At 42.2% G+C, this 16,547-nt stretch overlaps 1 protein-coding gene across 11 annotated transcripts in view; it reads left to right on the forward strand.

The window, feature by feature from the left end:
* Nucleotides 1-16,123, forward strand: part of NDUFAF6 (NADH:ubiquinone oxidoreductase complex assembly factor 6) — a 229,585-nt gene extending 213,462 nt beyond the window's left edge. For 9 of the 11 annotated variants that reach the window (XM_073018223.1, XM_073018219.1, XM_073018218.1 and 6 more), the window contains 3 exons: nucleotides 2,132-2,241; nucleotides 12,004-12,077; nucleotides 12,777-16,123. In XM_073018223.1, coding sequence (XP_072874324.1) covers nucleotides 2,132-2,241; nucleotides 12,004-12,076 — 183 coding nt within the window. In that variant the 3' untranslated portion in view covers nucleotide 12,077; nucleotides 12,777-16,123. Of the gene's footprint in view, nucleotides 1-2,131; nucleotides 2,242-12,003; nucleotides 12,125-12,776 lie in introns of all 11 variants that reach the window. The other 2 variants (XR_012093731.1, XM_038000267.2) reach the window with 2 other exon arrangements.
* Nucleotides 16,124-16,547: the final 424 nt, after the last annotated feature.

Consider the following 16,547-nt stretch of genomic DNA (forward strand, 5'->3'; position numbering starts at 1 on the left):
GAACTTAAAGTATAATAAAAAAAAGTGTTACTCTGAAAAGGTGGATTTTATCTTACGATAATTGTATCTGAATAAAGCTATTATTAAAAATAGTTTTTTAAAAATGTTCACGTAAGTACAGATTATTGAGTTTTTAAAGGTGCCAAGGAAGTCATCATGGACATGTGTAAGGGACAGAATGAGTCTGCCTTTCAGGAGCTAGAGGAGCTTGGGAGGGTATAACTGAATGACTTGGAGTCATTTGGATTTGTGACCTAGGAGCTTGGATAGTACCAGAAGTAGATGGAGAAAGATGCCCTCCTGTTATTCAATCGTCTGGATGAGTTTGGTTAGGCTGTGTTGGCAAGTCCCCTCATCCAAATGATCTTGGAAACATCGGCTGGCACTTCACGCCCATTAGGATGGCTATTATAGAAAAAAAACAACAACAAAAAGCCAGAACATAACCAGTGTTGGTGTGGATATGGGGCAGTTGGAATCCTTGTACTTTGCTGGTGGGATGTAAAATGGTACAACTGCTATGGAAAGCAGTATGGCAGTGACTCAAAAAATTAAATGTAGAATTCCAGTTTTATCTAGTAATTCCACTTCTGGGTATGTACACAAAAGAACTGAAAGCAGGGACTCAGATATTTTACACCCATGTTCATAGCAGCACTATTTGGAATGTTTTGGAAACAACCCAAATATCTATTGATGAATGACTGGCTAAATAAAATGTGGTACGTACATACTATGGGATATTTCCTAGCCTTAAAAAGGAATGGAATTCTGATACATGCCATATTATGGATGAGCCTCAAAGACATTGTACTAAGTAAAATAAGCCAGATACAAAAGGACAAATATGGTATGATTCCACCTATATAAGCTATGAAGAATAGTCAAATACGTAGAGACAAAAAGTAGAACAGTGCTTACCAGGGCCTGGGGGAAGGGACAAATTGGGAGTTATTGTGTAATGGGTAGAAAGTTTCTGTTTGGGATGGTGACAAAGTTCTGGAGATGACTAGTAGTGATGGTTGCACACAGTGTGATTGTATTTAAGACCACCAAACTGTACATTTAACAACCAGTGTTGGCATGGATATGGGGAAACTGGAAGCTTTGTGCTTTGCTGGTGGGATGTAAAGTGGTACAGCTGCTATGAAAAACAGCATGGCAGTTCCTCAAAAAATTAAATGTAGAATTACAGTTTTATCTAGTAATTCCACTTCTGAGTATGCACACAAAAGAACTGAAAGCAGGGATTCCAATATTGATTAGTTAAATGGTTAAAATGGTAAATTTTATATTAGGTATATTTTACCACAATAAAAATAGATAGATAAATAGAGTGGATGTAGCAACATTTTAATCATTGTACTGAAGTGGAGAATATACAGGCATTCATTGTACTATTCTTTCATATTTCTCAATATGTGAAAAATTTTGTGATGTTTGGGTGGAATTAGATATAGAAACAATTTACAGTTTACCCCATTTGCAGGTTTTTTTCCCAGCTCCAAGATCTTTCAGAATAACAAACGCCTCAGACTAAATCCCCCCAAAGCTTCTCAGCTCACTTATTGAAAATGTCCTTCCAAAAACTTTAATATTAATTAGTTGGGCAATAAAAATCAAAGTCTATTTGTCCAACATAATGTACAGGCATGTCCTTTTATAGCCTTTTTAGAATTCACAAAACAAAATAAATGATTAACAAATTTAAAACATTTGATGGATTTGTGCTGCCAACAGAATAATATCCAGAGACGTCTCTAAGGTCTGTCTGGTCTTACGGCCTGAGTCAAACTTCTTTCTTAGCTTCATCTAACTTCTTCCCATACAGGCTGCTTATCCATTGGAAGAGCATCTGGAAATCATTGTACTCTTCAGAGAATGCCTTACAATTCCATGATAAGATGTATAAATGGTTGGATTTTTCAAAAAATGTAGTCATAGATAGAGATGCAGCGATAGACAGATATAGATAGATAGATAGATAGATAGATAGATAGATAGATAGATGCCTTCATGATGAACCCATATGTCCATCCATTTGTCTTCTCATGACCCCCTATCACTTTGGCCTCTTCTATCATCGCATCTTCCTTCTCTGACTCTGGACTTTCTACCTCTCTCTTATAAGGACCCTTGTAATTACATTGGATCACCTAGACCAGCCCCTGCCCGCTTTACTGATAAGGAAACTGAAATTCAGATTGGTAAAGTGAAAGTGACTTATCCAAGATCATGCAGGTGAGTCTGTTTCTGCCTCTTTTATGGACTATTTTGCTATACTTCCAAAAAATTTGTGAAGTTGCGTACCAGTATGTCCTTATAAGTATCCTTCTCCTCTTTATCATCTTTGAATTACCTTAATCGAATCCCCTGGATTGTGGTGAAAACCATTCTTATTAATTTAGGGGGAATATTCTAATGACTCATTATGTGTTATCTGTGGACCTGTGGCAGTTTCTCCAATAATGGTGCTCTTAGTCCAATAATAGCCAATGATGGTGACTGGCTGTCCTTCGGAGCAGTGGCATATGCCTGAGAGATGGTTGGAGGAGGAAAAACTTTAGTTTGGAGTCATAGAACAGAGTGAATATATTTGATTCTACAGCTGTGATCTCATTAGCATCTCGCCTAACCAACAAACTGCACCAGGCAGAACATGCTTCAGCTTCTTACCCAGCAACTGTCAAGATGCCTTTGTGGAGCTCTTTATCTGCAGGCACGGTTTCGTTGCTCTGTAAGGTATGGTTCATGGGTGCTACTTACTTAAGAAGCCAGATGGGCTAGCAAAGCCCATAGCAAATATCAGTGTTGTGGACTGTTGGACACATTCCAGTAAAAATAAGTTAGCTAACATACATTGAGTGCTTCTATGTTCCAGGCACTATTCTAAGTGCTTTCTATAATCTTCAAAACAACCCGATAAGGCAGATACTATTCTTACCCTGATTGTGGAGGTGTAGCAGCCACAAAGATAAAGAGAAGTTAAGCCACTGATTCAAAAACAACAGCCAGTAAGTAGCAAAGCTGGGATTTGAATCCAGAAAATCCGGGCCCAGAGTCTGTGCTTTTAAATTTTTATGTTCTGCCTCCTCTGTAACTGTTAAATTGATATAATGGATAATTCTACATTAGAACCATGTTGCTATCCAATCTCCTGAAGGAAAATTTGCCTCCCCCCTTTATTTTGCTCCATCAAGGTGTTATTGGATAATGTCCTTTCCGGACCCCACAATTCAGAGTCCGCTCCAAGATTTCTGTTGCTATGGAAAAGTTCTGGCTGAATGCAGTCTTTCCTATGCTGATTGGTAAATCACTTGTACCTTCTCCAAGCGATGCATTGCTAGAAAGGAATTATTATCCCAACTCTCTGATCCCCTGCTTGGAGGTGAAGCCTGGTGGGCTGGCCTGGCTCGATTGACCCTAAAGGCCTGGGCAGGAAGCCAGAGGTTCTTACCCACACTTATGACAGGGAAGCCGAGACACCCAGTGCAGCCAGGGGTAGCCAGAAAACTCAAGACTTTTATTTTAACAAATAGCATTGAGGTAGGTAGGGAAAGATGAAGCAGGGAGGGATGAGATTAGAAGACCAGTGAAGACAGCAGGAGCAAAAAGAGGCAAACCGAAAGGAGTCATTGGAAGGCATTCCAGGCAATTCTGAGCAACTCAATGCAAGATCAGAGACAGGAAGCTGTTGCCAGAAGCACAGACAGGTTGGAATACACTTCACAAACATCACAGAAAATATAAAACTCTATTCAAATCCTTACTGACATATGTATCCTTTAAATACACGCGTCATCTCAGTATGATCGATTCTGTGCACTCTTTTTACTTGGTGTTTATAAAATGTTTCCAAGAAGCCACATACTGCACATTCCTGGATTATAGTTTGATGACATTCTTTCCTCTTGCTGTTTAGCCATTTGCTTGTTCTTGAGATGGTTCCAGCATCTTGCTCGTGTAGGTAGTGCCTTGGTAAGGTGTTGTGGAAATGTGCCTGCCAAAGCAGCATGCCTTCAGGCACTCGCACACCTGCTTGCTCATCGTGGGCACCAGTATCTTGACCAAAATAGTCATCTGGGATCCATCATGGCCAGCTGTCCACTTCTAACAATAACCAAAGGGGTCCTGGAACTCAGGACCTTATAAAAACCTCAGAGGATTAATTGAGAAAGACCAAGCCCAGACTGTGAAACAATAAAAACATATTATTTACCATTATCATACACATGACCATATATTACGTCAGTTTTAAAATACCGTTTAGCGGGCTCCTATGTTCACTTTGTATCCTCCAACTATGGATAAGCCTTTTGTCCCTGCTTCCAGTATGATTCTTCTGCTTTTGCATCCTGATTCTGCTGGTTTCACTCCCCTGCTTAAAACCTCCCATTGATTCCTACTGCTCTTAGAAAGAATTCCATGCTTCCAACTACGGCGGACAGAATAATGGCCCCTCAAAGATGTCCACCTCCTAATCCTTGGAACCTGATTATGCTATTTTACATGGCCAAAGGGGCTTTGCTGATGTGCTTAAGTTAAATATTAAGTGTGCAAAGGCCTCTGCTTTTGTATATAATTGTAATGGGTTGAATAGTGGTCCCCAGAAATATATGTTCAAGTCTGAACCCCCAGAACCTGTGATTCAACCTTACTTCAAAAGCCGTTCTTTGCAGATACAATGACATGAAAGGTCTCAAGATAAGATCATCATGGGTTTAGGGTGGGCGCTAATCTAGTGACAGGTGTCCTTATAAGAGAAAGGCAGAGGAGATTGAAGACGCAGAGACACACAGGGGAGACTGGAGCTCCACTGACACAAGCCAGTGAACTCCTAGAGTCACCAGAAGCTAGAAAGGCAAGGAAGGATTCTCTCCTGGAGCCTTCAGAGAGAGCTTGAACCTTCTGGCGTCTAAAACTATGAGACAGTCGATTTCTGTTGTCTTTAAGCCATTCAGTTTGTGACAATCTGTTCCGGCAGCCACAGGAAACTAACACAACAGTCTTCCCTGCACTTCTTTGTTACACCATAAGCCATTAAGATCCTGTTTGCCTACCATGTTGCAGACAAAAGACACCTTGCCGTCCTCCTCCCTCCCATCCCTCCATGCTTCTGCAGATTCCTCTCTCTCCTCCCCAATGCTTTGATGACCCATTAGTATATATTCCTCTGTGTGACTTTGCTTTTAGCACACACAGTACAAACATTAAGATTAAAAACAAATAGCACTAAGATTAAAAATGTTTAGCAACCAGGATGTCCCATGGGCTGACCAATCTGAATGGATGCCAGCTGCCATGCTGGAGCAAAGTCCAGATGGCCCACTGCCAGGCCAGGCATTGCCCCCTTAGGTGCTGGATCCTGGCCAGCAGATATTGACAAGACTCCTGGTGTTAATTCTTACTGTATACCAGGGTCTGTGCTGAGTAATGATCTCTTTGAGACCACCACAGTCCTACAGGTGAGGAAACTGAGACGGACTGAAGTTCAGTGATGTGCCGGAGGTCACGCAGGTTGCAAGCAAGTGGCAGAGGAAGGGCTGGAAACCTGGCGGCCTGACTTTAGTCTGATTTTTTGTGGGGAGTGTGAGGAAAAGCCTGGAGAGAATAATTTCTCTATGGAATAGGGAATACTTAAAAAAGATGTGTCATCCAGTCTAGGGGCCTTCGGAAATTAAATTATTTACTTCAGACAAATGGTGCCAGAGGGGATAGTAGCTGACTCACCATTCAGTCCCCACTGGAGCTGCAGGTTTAATTGCTGGGAGGGAGGCCTCATGGAGGAATGATCAACTCTGCCCCATCCCCATCCCAGGGAGAGGAGACCTCAGAGCTTATGATACAGTGAGGTGTGGACTACACAGAGTCTGCGGGACCTCCCAGGGGTCAGGAATTGTATCCAGGTCCTGGAAGGTGAGAACTTGGTGGGATTTCTTAAGCCCTGAGCCTTCCTGCATTGACTCTTCTTTCCCTGCTTGCCTTCCTGAGGTCATCTGCAGTGAAGGCTTAGTCGGGAAAGGAAATAAGTGCTTTTGTTTGGGAAGAGCAAAGACTGCGTTGAACAAGCAATCTGTACCTCCACCCTTGGACTAGAGAAGTGAAGCCAGAGATATGATGAGTGACAGTGGCAAGAATCACATGAACCCAAGAGGCAGAGAGATTGTGGTGAGCTGAGGTGGCAAGTGCCCTCCAGCCTGGGGGACAGAGAGACTCCGTCTCAAAAACAAACAAACAAAAAATGAATGGTGTTGGCTTTAAAGAGAGAAGGGCCCTAAGTGGCCTGAGCTTGCACAAGAGAAGAAAGGAGAAGGATGGGGAGTGGGTACCTTGCCCTTAGCCAGAGGCATGGTCCCGGGAGTTTAATCACTGAACTCCAGCGATTCCCTGACAGGCAGGTGGAGGCGAATGTGAGGGAGGCCCACAAGACTGCAAAAGCAGCTGGTGCTGTGAGTTTACCAGTAGGTGACTTTCTTGTGATTCCCCCCTTATGCCAAAAGCCATGTTTGCTGAAAGTCAATGGCATTTTCTGGAACTGCCTGTGGAGGTGTACTTCACAGGAACTTTTAAATAACTTTAGTCCCAAGTGATTCATTATTCTATTACATTAGTTAGTTGTTGGCAGATCTGTCACACTGTATACAAAAGCTGAGCTATTTCAGAGGCTGTACTTATGAGTCATCTTGCTGACTTTCTGTATATATTTTCTACCACTGTTCTATAATCTCTTTCATTCACCCGGTATATACAGGTGATAATTATGTTCTTTCCTTTTCCTATATTTTTCTTTCTGTGAGATTAAAATAGCAACATCAACAAAAAAGGCAGGTATGGTTTTCTTTAACATATCACTGAGATTTATAAAATGGACTTTGATACCAGTGCTTCAAATTAGATCTGAAATGAAAAATAAGCTAATATAAATGTTCTCCTGAGATCTGCAGAAAAGAATATGTGAAAGTGTCTTGAAATTAGCCAGGCGTGGTGGCAGGTGCTTGTAATCCCAGCTACCCCGGAGGCTTAGGCAGGTGAATCACTTGAATCTGAGAGGTGGAGGTTGCAGTGAGCTATCACGCCACTACACTCCAGCCTGGGGTAGAGTGAGACTGTTTCAAAAAACAAACAAACAAACAAAACAAAACACACACACACACACAAAAGTATCTATTGAGATAGTCTTGCATTTGAAGGGCCAAGCAAATCATGTACTCAACTTGGCAAATTGCCAACTCTTCAAAAATTCTTTTTATGTTTAATGAATCTAATTCATTCATTATTTCTACTGGAGTCTACAAAGTTTGTCTTGAACACCTCAATATTTGTCAGCACCAAGAAGGCTGAAGGGTCTTTTTTAGGAAGGAGAGAGGGAAAAATTATAGTGACCCAAGAAAAGATGGATTTGTATGACTGAGATGACTGCAAACCACATGTTCCACTTACTGTGCTATTTCTGGAAGGCATTCCCTTGGCAACTTTTAAATGTTATATTATCATTTCTTGGAGACTTCTCTAGCTGTTCAAATGTGGTGAGAAGATGAGAGAGTTATAACAGGAGAAGGAAGAGTCTTGCTTCTCTGATTGAAAACTGTTTCTCCATTTCCCTTCTTTTTCTTTTTCTTTTTTTTCAATCCTTGAAACTTTCTCCAGTTGACTTGGCCACATGGGTTGGAGTTCTGTTGCACATACTCGGAAGAACACACACTTCTCCATTCAAATGACCGCATCGGGAAGTTACAAGCATAACTTTGACTCAGCGGAGGCTTTTCTATCCACATATTTCACATACATGAGCTGTCAGACCTCGGATGAGGGTCTTTACGCAGCTTCAAGGTTTCTTTTCAGCTGCTCCAAATATGACTTCTTGGCAGATAGTTCTAAGGAGGTTGGACCTCAGAGTATGAGAGCTGCCCACTTGTTCAGGCAGATGCCCTATGATGACACATGTCCGTCGCGCGGGGCTCACGCCTGTAATCCCAGCACTTTGGGAGGCTGAGGCGGGCGGATCCCCTGAGGTCAGGAGTTAGAGACCAGCCTGGCCAACACAGTGAAAACCCGTCTCTACTAAAAACGCACAAATTAGCCGGGTGTGGTGGCACGTGCCTGTAATCCCAGCTACCTGGGGCGCTGAGGCGGAAGAATTGCTTGAAACCGGCAGGCGGAGGTTGCAGTGAGCCGAGATCGCACCACTGAACTCCAGCCTGGGTGAAAGAGCGAAACTCCATCTCAAAAAAACAAAAAACAAACAAAAAAAGTGACAGATGTCTACAAGTCAACGCTTAAGGAATGCTTATCAGCTGGAAATCTGGAATATTCTCAGTTTTTAAGTTTTTTTTTTTTTTCTAGATTCTGCAGAGGGTGATTTATTCTTCAGCCATGATCATTGGGGCCTGGATCATGCTTTTTACAAATGACTATACTCGCTACTTTTTTGTTTTGTTTTGTTTGAGACAGGATCTTGCTCTGTCATCCAGGCTGGAGTTCAGTGGTGCTATGATGGCTCACTATAGCCTCAGTCTCTTGGGCTCAAGCGATCCTCCCTCCTCATCTCCCCAAGTAGCTGGGACTACAGGTGCATGCCAACACAACCAGCGAATTTTTCTTTTTTTAGAGACAGGGTCTTGCTGTGTTGCTCAGGCTGGTCTTGAATTTCTGCACTCAAGTGATCCTCCTGCCTCTGCCTTCCAAAGTGCTGGAATTACAGGTGTGAGCCACTGTGCCCAGCCTAACCACATTGAAGGATGAGTTTAACCATATTTTGAAGTAAAAAGTACATGTATTTAAGAGAACTGAAAGTGACTGTGTGACTGGATTATTGCGTTGGCACTTATTAGTTAGAAGCCTTGGTTGAAATCAACAGAAAACCCAACTTACGCTGATTTAAACAATGAAAAGAATTCATGGTCTCACCTAAAAAGTCCGGAGGTAGTTCAGGCTCTAAAGGCTTGATTAAGGATCTTGTTTTTTTCCTCTCTCTGTTCTGGCTTCCACTGTATGAACTGCATCCTAGGGCAGTCTTCCTTCACAGTCCCAAAGCAGATGCCAACAGTCCTGGGATCATATGATTCCTTGTTCATGTCAGCAAGAGAGAGAAACTCTCTGCTCTCAGATGTCAGATAAATTCCTGGGCTTTATGCTAATGGGACTGGTGGCTGTATCCAGGAGCATAGGTTACCCTGCAGAGCATAGATCAGCTCATCACTGGAGTTACAGGGGAATTAATCCCATCCAGATTATGCTTGTCTTGCTAAGAGTGAGGTTGAATGGTTATGCAAAGAAAAATTAGGATGTTGTTTTAGAAAGAGTAAATGGTCGCAAGGAGGCAAAAAATACCAACACTGTCTATTGAATGTACTGGTAGAAAAACTGTGAGGTCCCTGGAAAGGCGGGCTGAGGAGTGAGAGTAGATTTTAAAGAGTCTGAACTTGAAATCTTTGAAAGACTTTAGTCAGCAATTATCACTCAACATCCACAGAAAGCTCTCCAGGGATATTTAATATCCAATAATCTTTTTACAAATAAAGCTTTGTGTGTGTGTGGTTGTACAAGTTAGATGTCTGGATAGTGAGTAGATGAATGCCTGTTATTTTAGGCATTGCACTTTTGTTATGTTTGGAATATTTCACAATTAAAAAGTGAAAGCAATGCACAGCCTTGACAGACATTACCACTGTTCACCAGTGTATCATTTTTCTCCTTCCTGGGTGCAGGAAGACTGCATTTCTTAGCTTGCCTTTTAGTTAGGCCGTATGACTTGGCTGTGGACAAAAATGACATGTGTCTCTTCCGGGCCAAGGCAGCAAAAATTCCCATGCAAACTTTCAGTTCTCTCTTCTCCTTCAGAGTGATAGTGAAGGCCGGATATTAAGATGGTGGAGGTGTAAGAACAAAGCAGCCTGGATCATTGAGTCACTGCATGAATGTCAGCTGCTTTGGAGAACCAGCAGATGATCTGGTTACTGATTTCCGTGTGTTCAACCCCCCCAAAACGTAGTAGTTTCAAGCAACAATTTACTATTATCTCTTATGATTCTGTGTCAGCTGACTGGGCTAAGCTGGGCGGTTCTTGCTTGGGTCTTTCATCTGATTGCAGTCAGGTGTTGACTGCAGTTGCAGTCCCCCTAACAACTCATCAGAGCTGGATCTCCAAAACGGCTCATTCATCTGGCTGGAATTAATGCTGGCGATTGACTGGGTGTAAGGAAGCTGTCAATTGGAGCACCTATGTGGCTTTAGAGTTTCACTGCATGGGTTCTGGGTTCCTACCAGATGCACCCCAAGAGTGAGTATTCCAAGAGACCTAGATGGGATTCAAAAAGCTTCTTACAAGCTACCCCTGGATGTCCTGGAACATCACTGCTGCCATGTTCTGTTGGTCAAGGCAAGTCACTAAGGCCAGTTCAGGTTCAAAGGGAGGGGAATTAGACTCTTACTATTAGTGCAGTGAATAGCATATGCCACAGAGCAGGAAAGTATTAATAATGGTTATCTTTTATCATCTACTACACCTGACTTACAGCTGACTTTGGGTGAGAGATAAATTTTATGTGTTAAGCCATTGAGATGTCCAGCAATTTTTGTTGCCTCACCATCAGCCTAGCCTAAGCTGATTAATAAAATGGGAATTGTAGACAATATAGAAAAGACTAAAAAAAAAAGAAAAAGAAAAAGACTATGGTTACCCTTTTATGTAATTTCTCCTGTTCTTTTTTTTTTTTTTTTTTTTTGAGATAGAGTCTCTGTCTGTCGCCTGTTCAGAGTGCAGTAGCACAATCTCAGCTCACTGCAACCTCTGCCTCCCCATTCAAGTGATTCTTCTGACTCAGCCTTTCAAGGAGCTGTCCTGTTCTTTTTTTATACATATTTTTAATATATCGTTATCATGCTATATAGATAGGTTTGTAGTTTTTATCACTTAGCATTATAATATAAATGTATCCCTTTTCTATCAAGAAGTCTTAGTAAAGACTTTGAATTATTGAATAATATTTCATTGTGACAAAGTATTCAACTGCTCTCAAACAGACGTTTAGTGTTTCCCACTTATTAATGGTATTAGAATACTGCAATAAACGTCTTTGAGCATAAAGCACCATTTCTTATAATAGTTTCTTAGTTTGGGCTCCTGTAACAAAATACCATAAACTGGGTGGCTTATCAACAACAAATATTTTTACACTTCTGGAAGTTGGAAGTCTCAAATCAGGGTGCCAGCATAGTTGGGTTCTGGTGAGAGTTGTATACTACCTGCCTCTTATATCCTCCCATGGTGGAAAGAGGCTGAGAGAATTCTCTGGGGTCCTTTTACTAAGGGCGCTAGTCCCATTTATGAGGACTCCATTCTCATGACCTCATTAACTCTCAAAGGCTCAAACTCCTAATTCTATCACTTTGGGGGTTAGGATTCTAACATGAATTTGGGGGTGACACAAACATTCAGTTCATAACAGACAGATTATATTCGTTCATCTTTGTATCTTTGATTTTGAAAGATTTTATTCTTAAAATTTTCTTGCAAGCACCCTTAACTCTACTCTCATTCCCCATCTCTTTGTAGACAATGGTCAAATTTGTATTTTCAGTCCTGCTCTCTCTCCTTGCTCTAGACTTGATATTGCTATGTGAGATCACTAATAGATGTTTCAAACTAAGTATGCCAAATGATTCTTGATTCCTGTGACATCATGCTGCCTATCATCTTTATTTCCTTTATTGTACTCACCACTGTCTGTCTTTTTTCTCCTTGCTAGAATGTGAGCTCCATGAAGACAGGGACTCTGTCTGTTTCTTCTACCAGGCCATCCCCAACTCTAGGAACAATACTTAGTTCATAGCAGGCAATAGATATTTGTAAATAAATGAAGGAATTGATATATAAATAAACAAGATGAATTCACTCTATATTTTCTTTCCACTCCAACCTTATCCCCCAGTGGAAGATTTCCATGATAACTTTGGTCTTCAAATCCATGACGAACATATTTTTATTTCTCTTTATATCCACAGTACTCCATTTCCGGGAAAGCTGAATGTGTGTCAGGACTCTTCTTGTAGGAAAGCAGAGACAAGGCGAGAATAAGGTGAAGATATGCTGGAGATGATACGGGAGAGAAACAACAGGAGAAAAGTTCAGTAAACGGAGAAAGTGTTGCATAGTGGGAAGAGGTCATTCATAACTTTGCATCGCCATCAGAAAGCTATTTAATTTAGTGTTTTCCAGATCAAAATTTCCTTTCTAACACTTAGGAATTTTGGCCCTCATTTTAGAAACAGATCTTTGCACCAAGTCCTGTGGTCTCTGGCTATGAGCCTCTCTGCCTCTTGCCTCTGTTCCCTGTTTCTTGGCTTCCTTGACCTTAGTTTCATTTCCAAATTTTGGTTTCCTTTCCTAAAAGATGACTTGCCTTATGTATGAGTCATAATGCAATGGCGATTGTATGTGCTGAGGCCCAGTTGAGGTAGAACAGGGAAACTGCTCTGCAAGGAGCACAGACCCTTCTCTGAGGCACTCTTGGTCCAGCCACCTTCCCCTCTATCCAGCCATGCCTGCCTGTCTTGGTGCCCACCAGGCCTGGTGGCTGAACTTGAGCTAAGGAGTGGAGAAACATGTGGGTGAATCTGGGTAGAAGTCAGGGCTGGAGATGAGTGTAGGAGATAGCTTCATACAGTCAAAGGGAGACCAGGTGAGGAGTGAGACTGGGTGGCTGCAACTGAATGACAGTGTGTTCACATGGTATTTGTCCTGTTTGTGAACAGCCCTTTTGTGTTGTCAATTTCAGGAATTGAGTCATTGAAGAGGCACAAAGATGGTGGAAAGACCTTTGCAAGAATTGGCCGGGGACCTGTGAATCAGATGTGTCAAGGATTAATATACCACTTCCTGCCTTTCCACATGAGTGGTAAAAATTTATATTTTCTTAGTAATTTCAAGAGCAGCAACATTTGCTACTACAACTATTGCCAACACATCCTCTGTTTATTGAGCATCTATTTGCTAGGTGCCGTGCTGTGTGTTTTACTTAATATTATCACTAATCTTTATAATCCTAGGGGATAGGGATTGTTTTCCTCATTTTATAAATTTTACAAATAAAGATATTGAGGTACAGGCCGGGCATGGTGGCTCACGCCTGTAATCCCAGCACTTTGGGAGGCTGAAAAAAAAAAAAAAAGAAAGAAAGAAAGAAATTGAGGTGCAGAGCAATTAAGCCACTTACACAGAGTTAGCCGACTAAAAACTTACAGAATCAGAATAATAATTCATTTTGAATTATTATTATTATTTTTGAGATGGAGTCTAGCTCTGTCACCAGGCTGGAGTGCAGTGGCGCGATCTCAGCTTACTGCAACCTCCACCTCCTGGGTTCAAGTGATTCTCCTGCCTCAGCCTCCTGAGTAGCTGGGATTACAGGCATGTGCCGCCATGTAATCATGGTGAAACCATGTTGGCCAGGGTGGTCTTGATCTCCTGACCTCATGATTTGCCCACCCCAGCCTCCCAAAGTGCTGGGATTACAGGCATGAGCCACCGCACCCAGCCCGGCTTGCTTTTTAAATAGATTCGCTTGGCAACGTTTGAATTTAAGGTTTCTGTTGAATTTTGTTTAATCTGGCACCAATTTTTAAAAACCTAATCCAGTGTTCTAACTTTGCAGATTTTATGCTTATTTTGAGCTAGTTTCATAGGACATAAGCTTGTTAAATAACTGCTTGTTGAGGTTAATGTTTTGCCATTTCTAGGATTTAATGTTGAGGAATACAGCATTTGCCGTATATTTTTCCTCTAATGGCAGGGGGGGTAATGTTCCAATAATTTAGAAATTTTCTATGTAAGAAAGCAGCTGGTATGGTGTGGCTGTGTTCCCACCCAAATCTCAACTTGAATTATATCTCCCAGGATTCCCATGTGTTGTGGGAGGGATCCAGGGAGAGGTAACTGAATCACGGGGGCCGGTCTTTCCTGTGGTATTCTCTTGATAGTCAATAAGTCTCATAAGATCTGATGGGTTTATCAGGGGTTTTCGCTTTTGCTTCCTTCTCATTCTCTCTTGCCGTTGCCATAGAAGAAGTGCCTTTTGCCTCCCACTGTGATTCTGAGGCCTCCCCAGCCATGTGGAACTGTAAGTCCAATGAAACCTCTTTTTCTTCCCAGTCTCGGGTGTGTCTTTATCAGCAGTGTGAAAACGGACTAATATACTAAATTGGTACCAGTAGAGTGGAGCATTGCTGAAAAGATACCGGAAAATGTGCAAGCGACTTTGGAACTGGGTAACAGACAGAGGGTTGGAACAGTTTGGAGGGCTCAGAAGATGACAGGAAAATTTGGGAAAGTTTGGAACTTCCTAGAAACTTGTTGAATGGCTTTGCCCAAAATGCTGATAATGATACGAACAGTAAGGTCCAGGCTGAGGTGGCCTCAGATGGAGATGACAAACTTGCTGGGAACTGGAGCAAAGGTGACTCTTATGTTTTAGCAAAGAGACTGGTGGCATTTTGCCCCTGCCCTAGAGATTTGTGGAACTTTGAACTTGAGAGGGATGATTTAGCGTGTCTGGTGGAAGAAATTTCTAAGTAGCAAAGCACACAAGGGGTGACTTCGATACTATAAAAGGCATTCAGTTTTATACGGGAAACAGGGCATAAAAGTTCAGAAAATTTACAGCCTGATGCTGCAGTAGAAAAGAAAAACCCATTTTTTGAGGAAAAATTCAAGCTGGCTGCAGAAATTTGCATAAGTAGCAAGGAGCCTAATGTTGATCCCCAAGACCATAGGGAAAATATCTCCAGGCCATGTCAGAGACCTTCACAGCAGCCCCTCCCATCACAGGCCCAGAGGCCAAGGAGGAAAAAGTGGTTTCATGGGCCAGGCCCAGGGTCCCCATGCTGTGTGCAGCCTAGGGACTTGGTGCCCTGTGTTTCAGCCACTCCAGCCATGACTGAAAGGGGCCAATGTAGAGCTTGGGCTGTGGCTTCAGAGGGTGGACGCCCCTAGCTGTGGCAGCTTCCATGTGGTGTTGAGTCTGTGGGTGCACAGAAGTCAAGAATTGAGATTTGGGAACCTCCACCTAGATTTCAGAGGAGTATGGAAATGCTTGGATGCCCAGGCAGAAGTTTGCTGCAGGGGAGGGGCCCTCAAGGAGAACCTCTGCTAGGGCAGTGCAGAAGGGAAATGTGGGATTGGAGCCCTGACACAGAGTCCCCACTGGGGCACTGCCTAGTGGAGCTCTGAGAAGAGGGCCACCATTCTGCAGACCCCAGGATGGTAGATCCACTGGCAGCTTGCACCATGCACCTGGAAAAGCCACAGACACTCAATGCCAGCACCTGAAAGCAGCCAGGAGGGAAGCTTACCCTGCAAAACCACAGGGGTGGAGCTGCCGAAGACTATGGGAACCCACCTTTTGCATCAGCATGACCTGAATGTGAGACCTGGAGTCAAAGGAGATCATTTTGAAGCTTTAAACTGCCCTGCTGGGTTTCAGACTTGCATGGGCTTTGTAATCCCTTTGTTTTGGCCAATTTCTCCCATTTGGAACAGATTTACCCAACATTGTACCCCCATTGTATCTAGGAAGTAACTAGCTTGCTTTTGATTTTGCAGGCTCATAGGTGGAAGGCACTTGCCTTGTCTCAGATGAGACTTTGGACTGAGGACTTTTGAGTTAAGGCTGAAATGAGTTAAGACTTGGAGGGACTATTGGGAAGGCATGATTGGTTTTGAAATGTGAGGACATGAGATTTGGAGGTTCCAGGGGCAGAATGATATGGTTTGGCTTTGTCTCCACCCAAATATCATCTTGAATTGTACTCCCAGAATTCCCATGTATTGTGGGAGAAACCTGGTGGGAGATAGTTTGAATCCTGGGGGTGGTTCCCCCATACTGTTTTTGTAGTAGTGAATGAGTCTAATGAGATCTGATGGTTTTATCAGAGGTTTACGCTTTTGCATCTTCCTCATTTTCTCTTGCTGCTGCCATGTAAGAAGTGCCTTTTGCCTCCCTCCATGATTCTGAGGCCTCCCCAGCCATGTGGAACTGTAAGTCCAATTAAACCTCTTTTTCTTCCCAGTCTTGGGTATGTCTTTATCAGCAATGTGAAAATGGACTAATAAAGCAACCATTGTATATTTTTGTGTATGAGTATTTGAATTGGATCCAAAACGTACCCATGATTGTGCCTTGTGTTTTTCTAAAAAATAAAACAATACATACTTATTACAGAAGATTGGCTAGATACAAAGAAGAAAAAAGGAAAAGAAGCATGCTAGTCAAAGAAAAAACAGTAGTAGAGCAGTGTGTTTTATATGGATTCTTTATACTCAAGTTTACATATTTTGCATGTAATTTACTAATTTACTTAGAATGTATTTTATTGTAGGGTGTTAAGCCTTGTGTTTCTGATAGAACAGAGGTGATTATAAACCTAGTTCCTTAGTTTCCGATATGACAAGTAAATGATGTCCCTGTTAGATATAAACTTAATTTGTAGTAAGGCAAATGCTCAATTTATATTGATTGTCGGGAAAATTCACAGGATGCCATGTATACTAG

This window comes from Chlorocebus sabaeus, chromosome 8, assembly GCF_047675955.1.
Source record: "Chlorocebus sabaeus isolate Y175 chromosome 8, mChlSab1.0.hap1, whole genome shotgun sequence".
Taxonomy (NCBI): domain Eukaryota; kingdom Metazoa; phylum Chordata; class Mammalia; order Primates; family Cercopithecidae; genus Chlorocebus; species Chlorocebus sabaeus.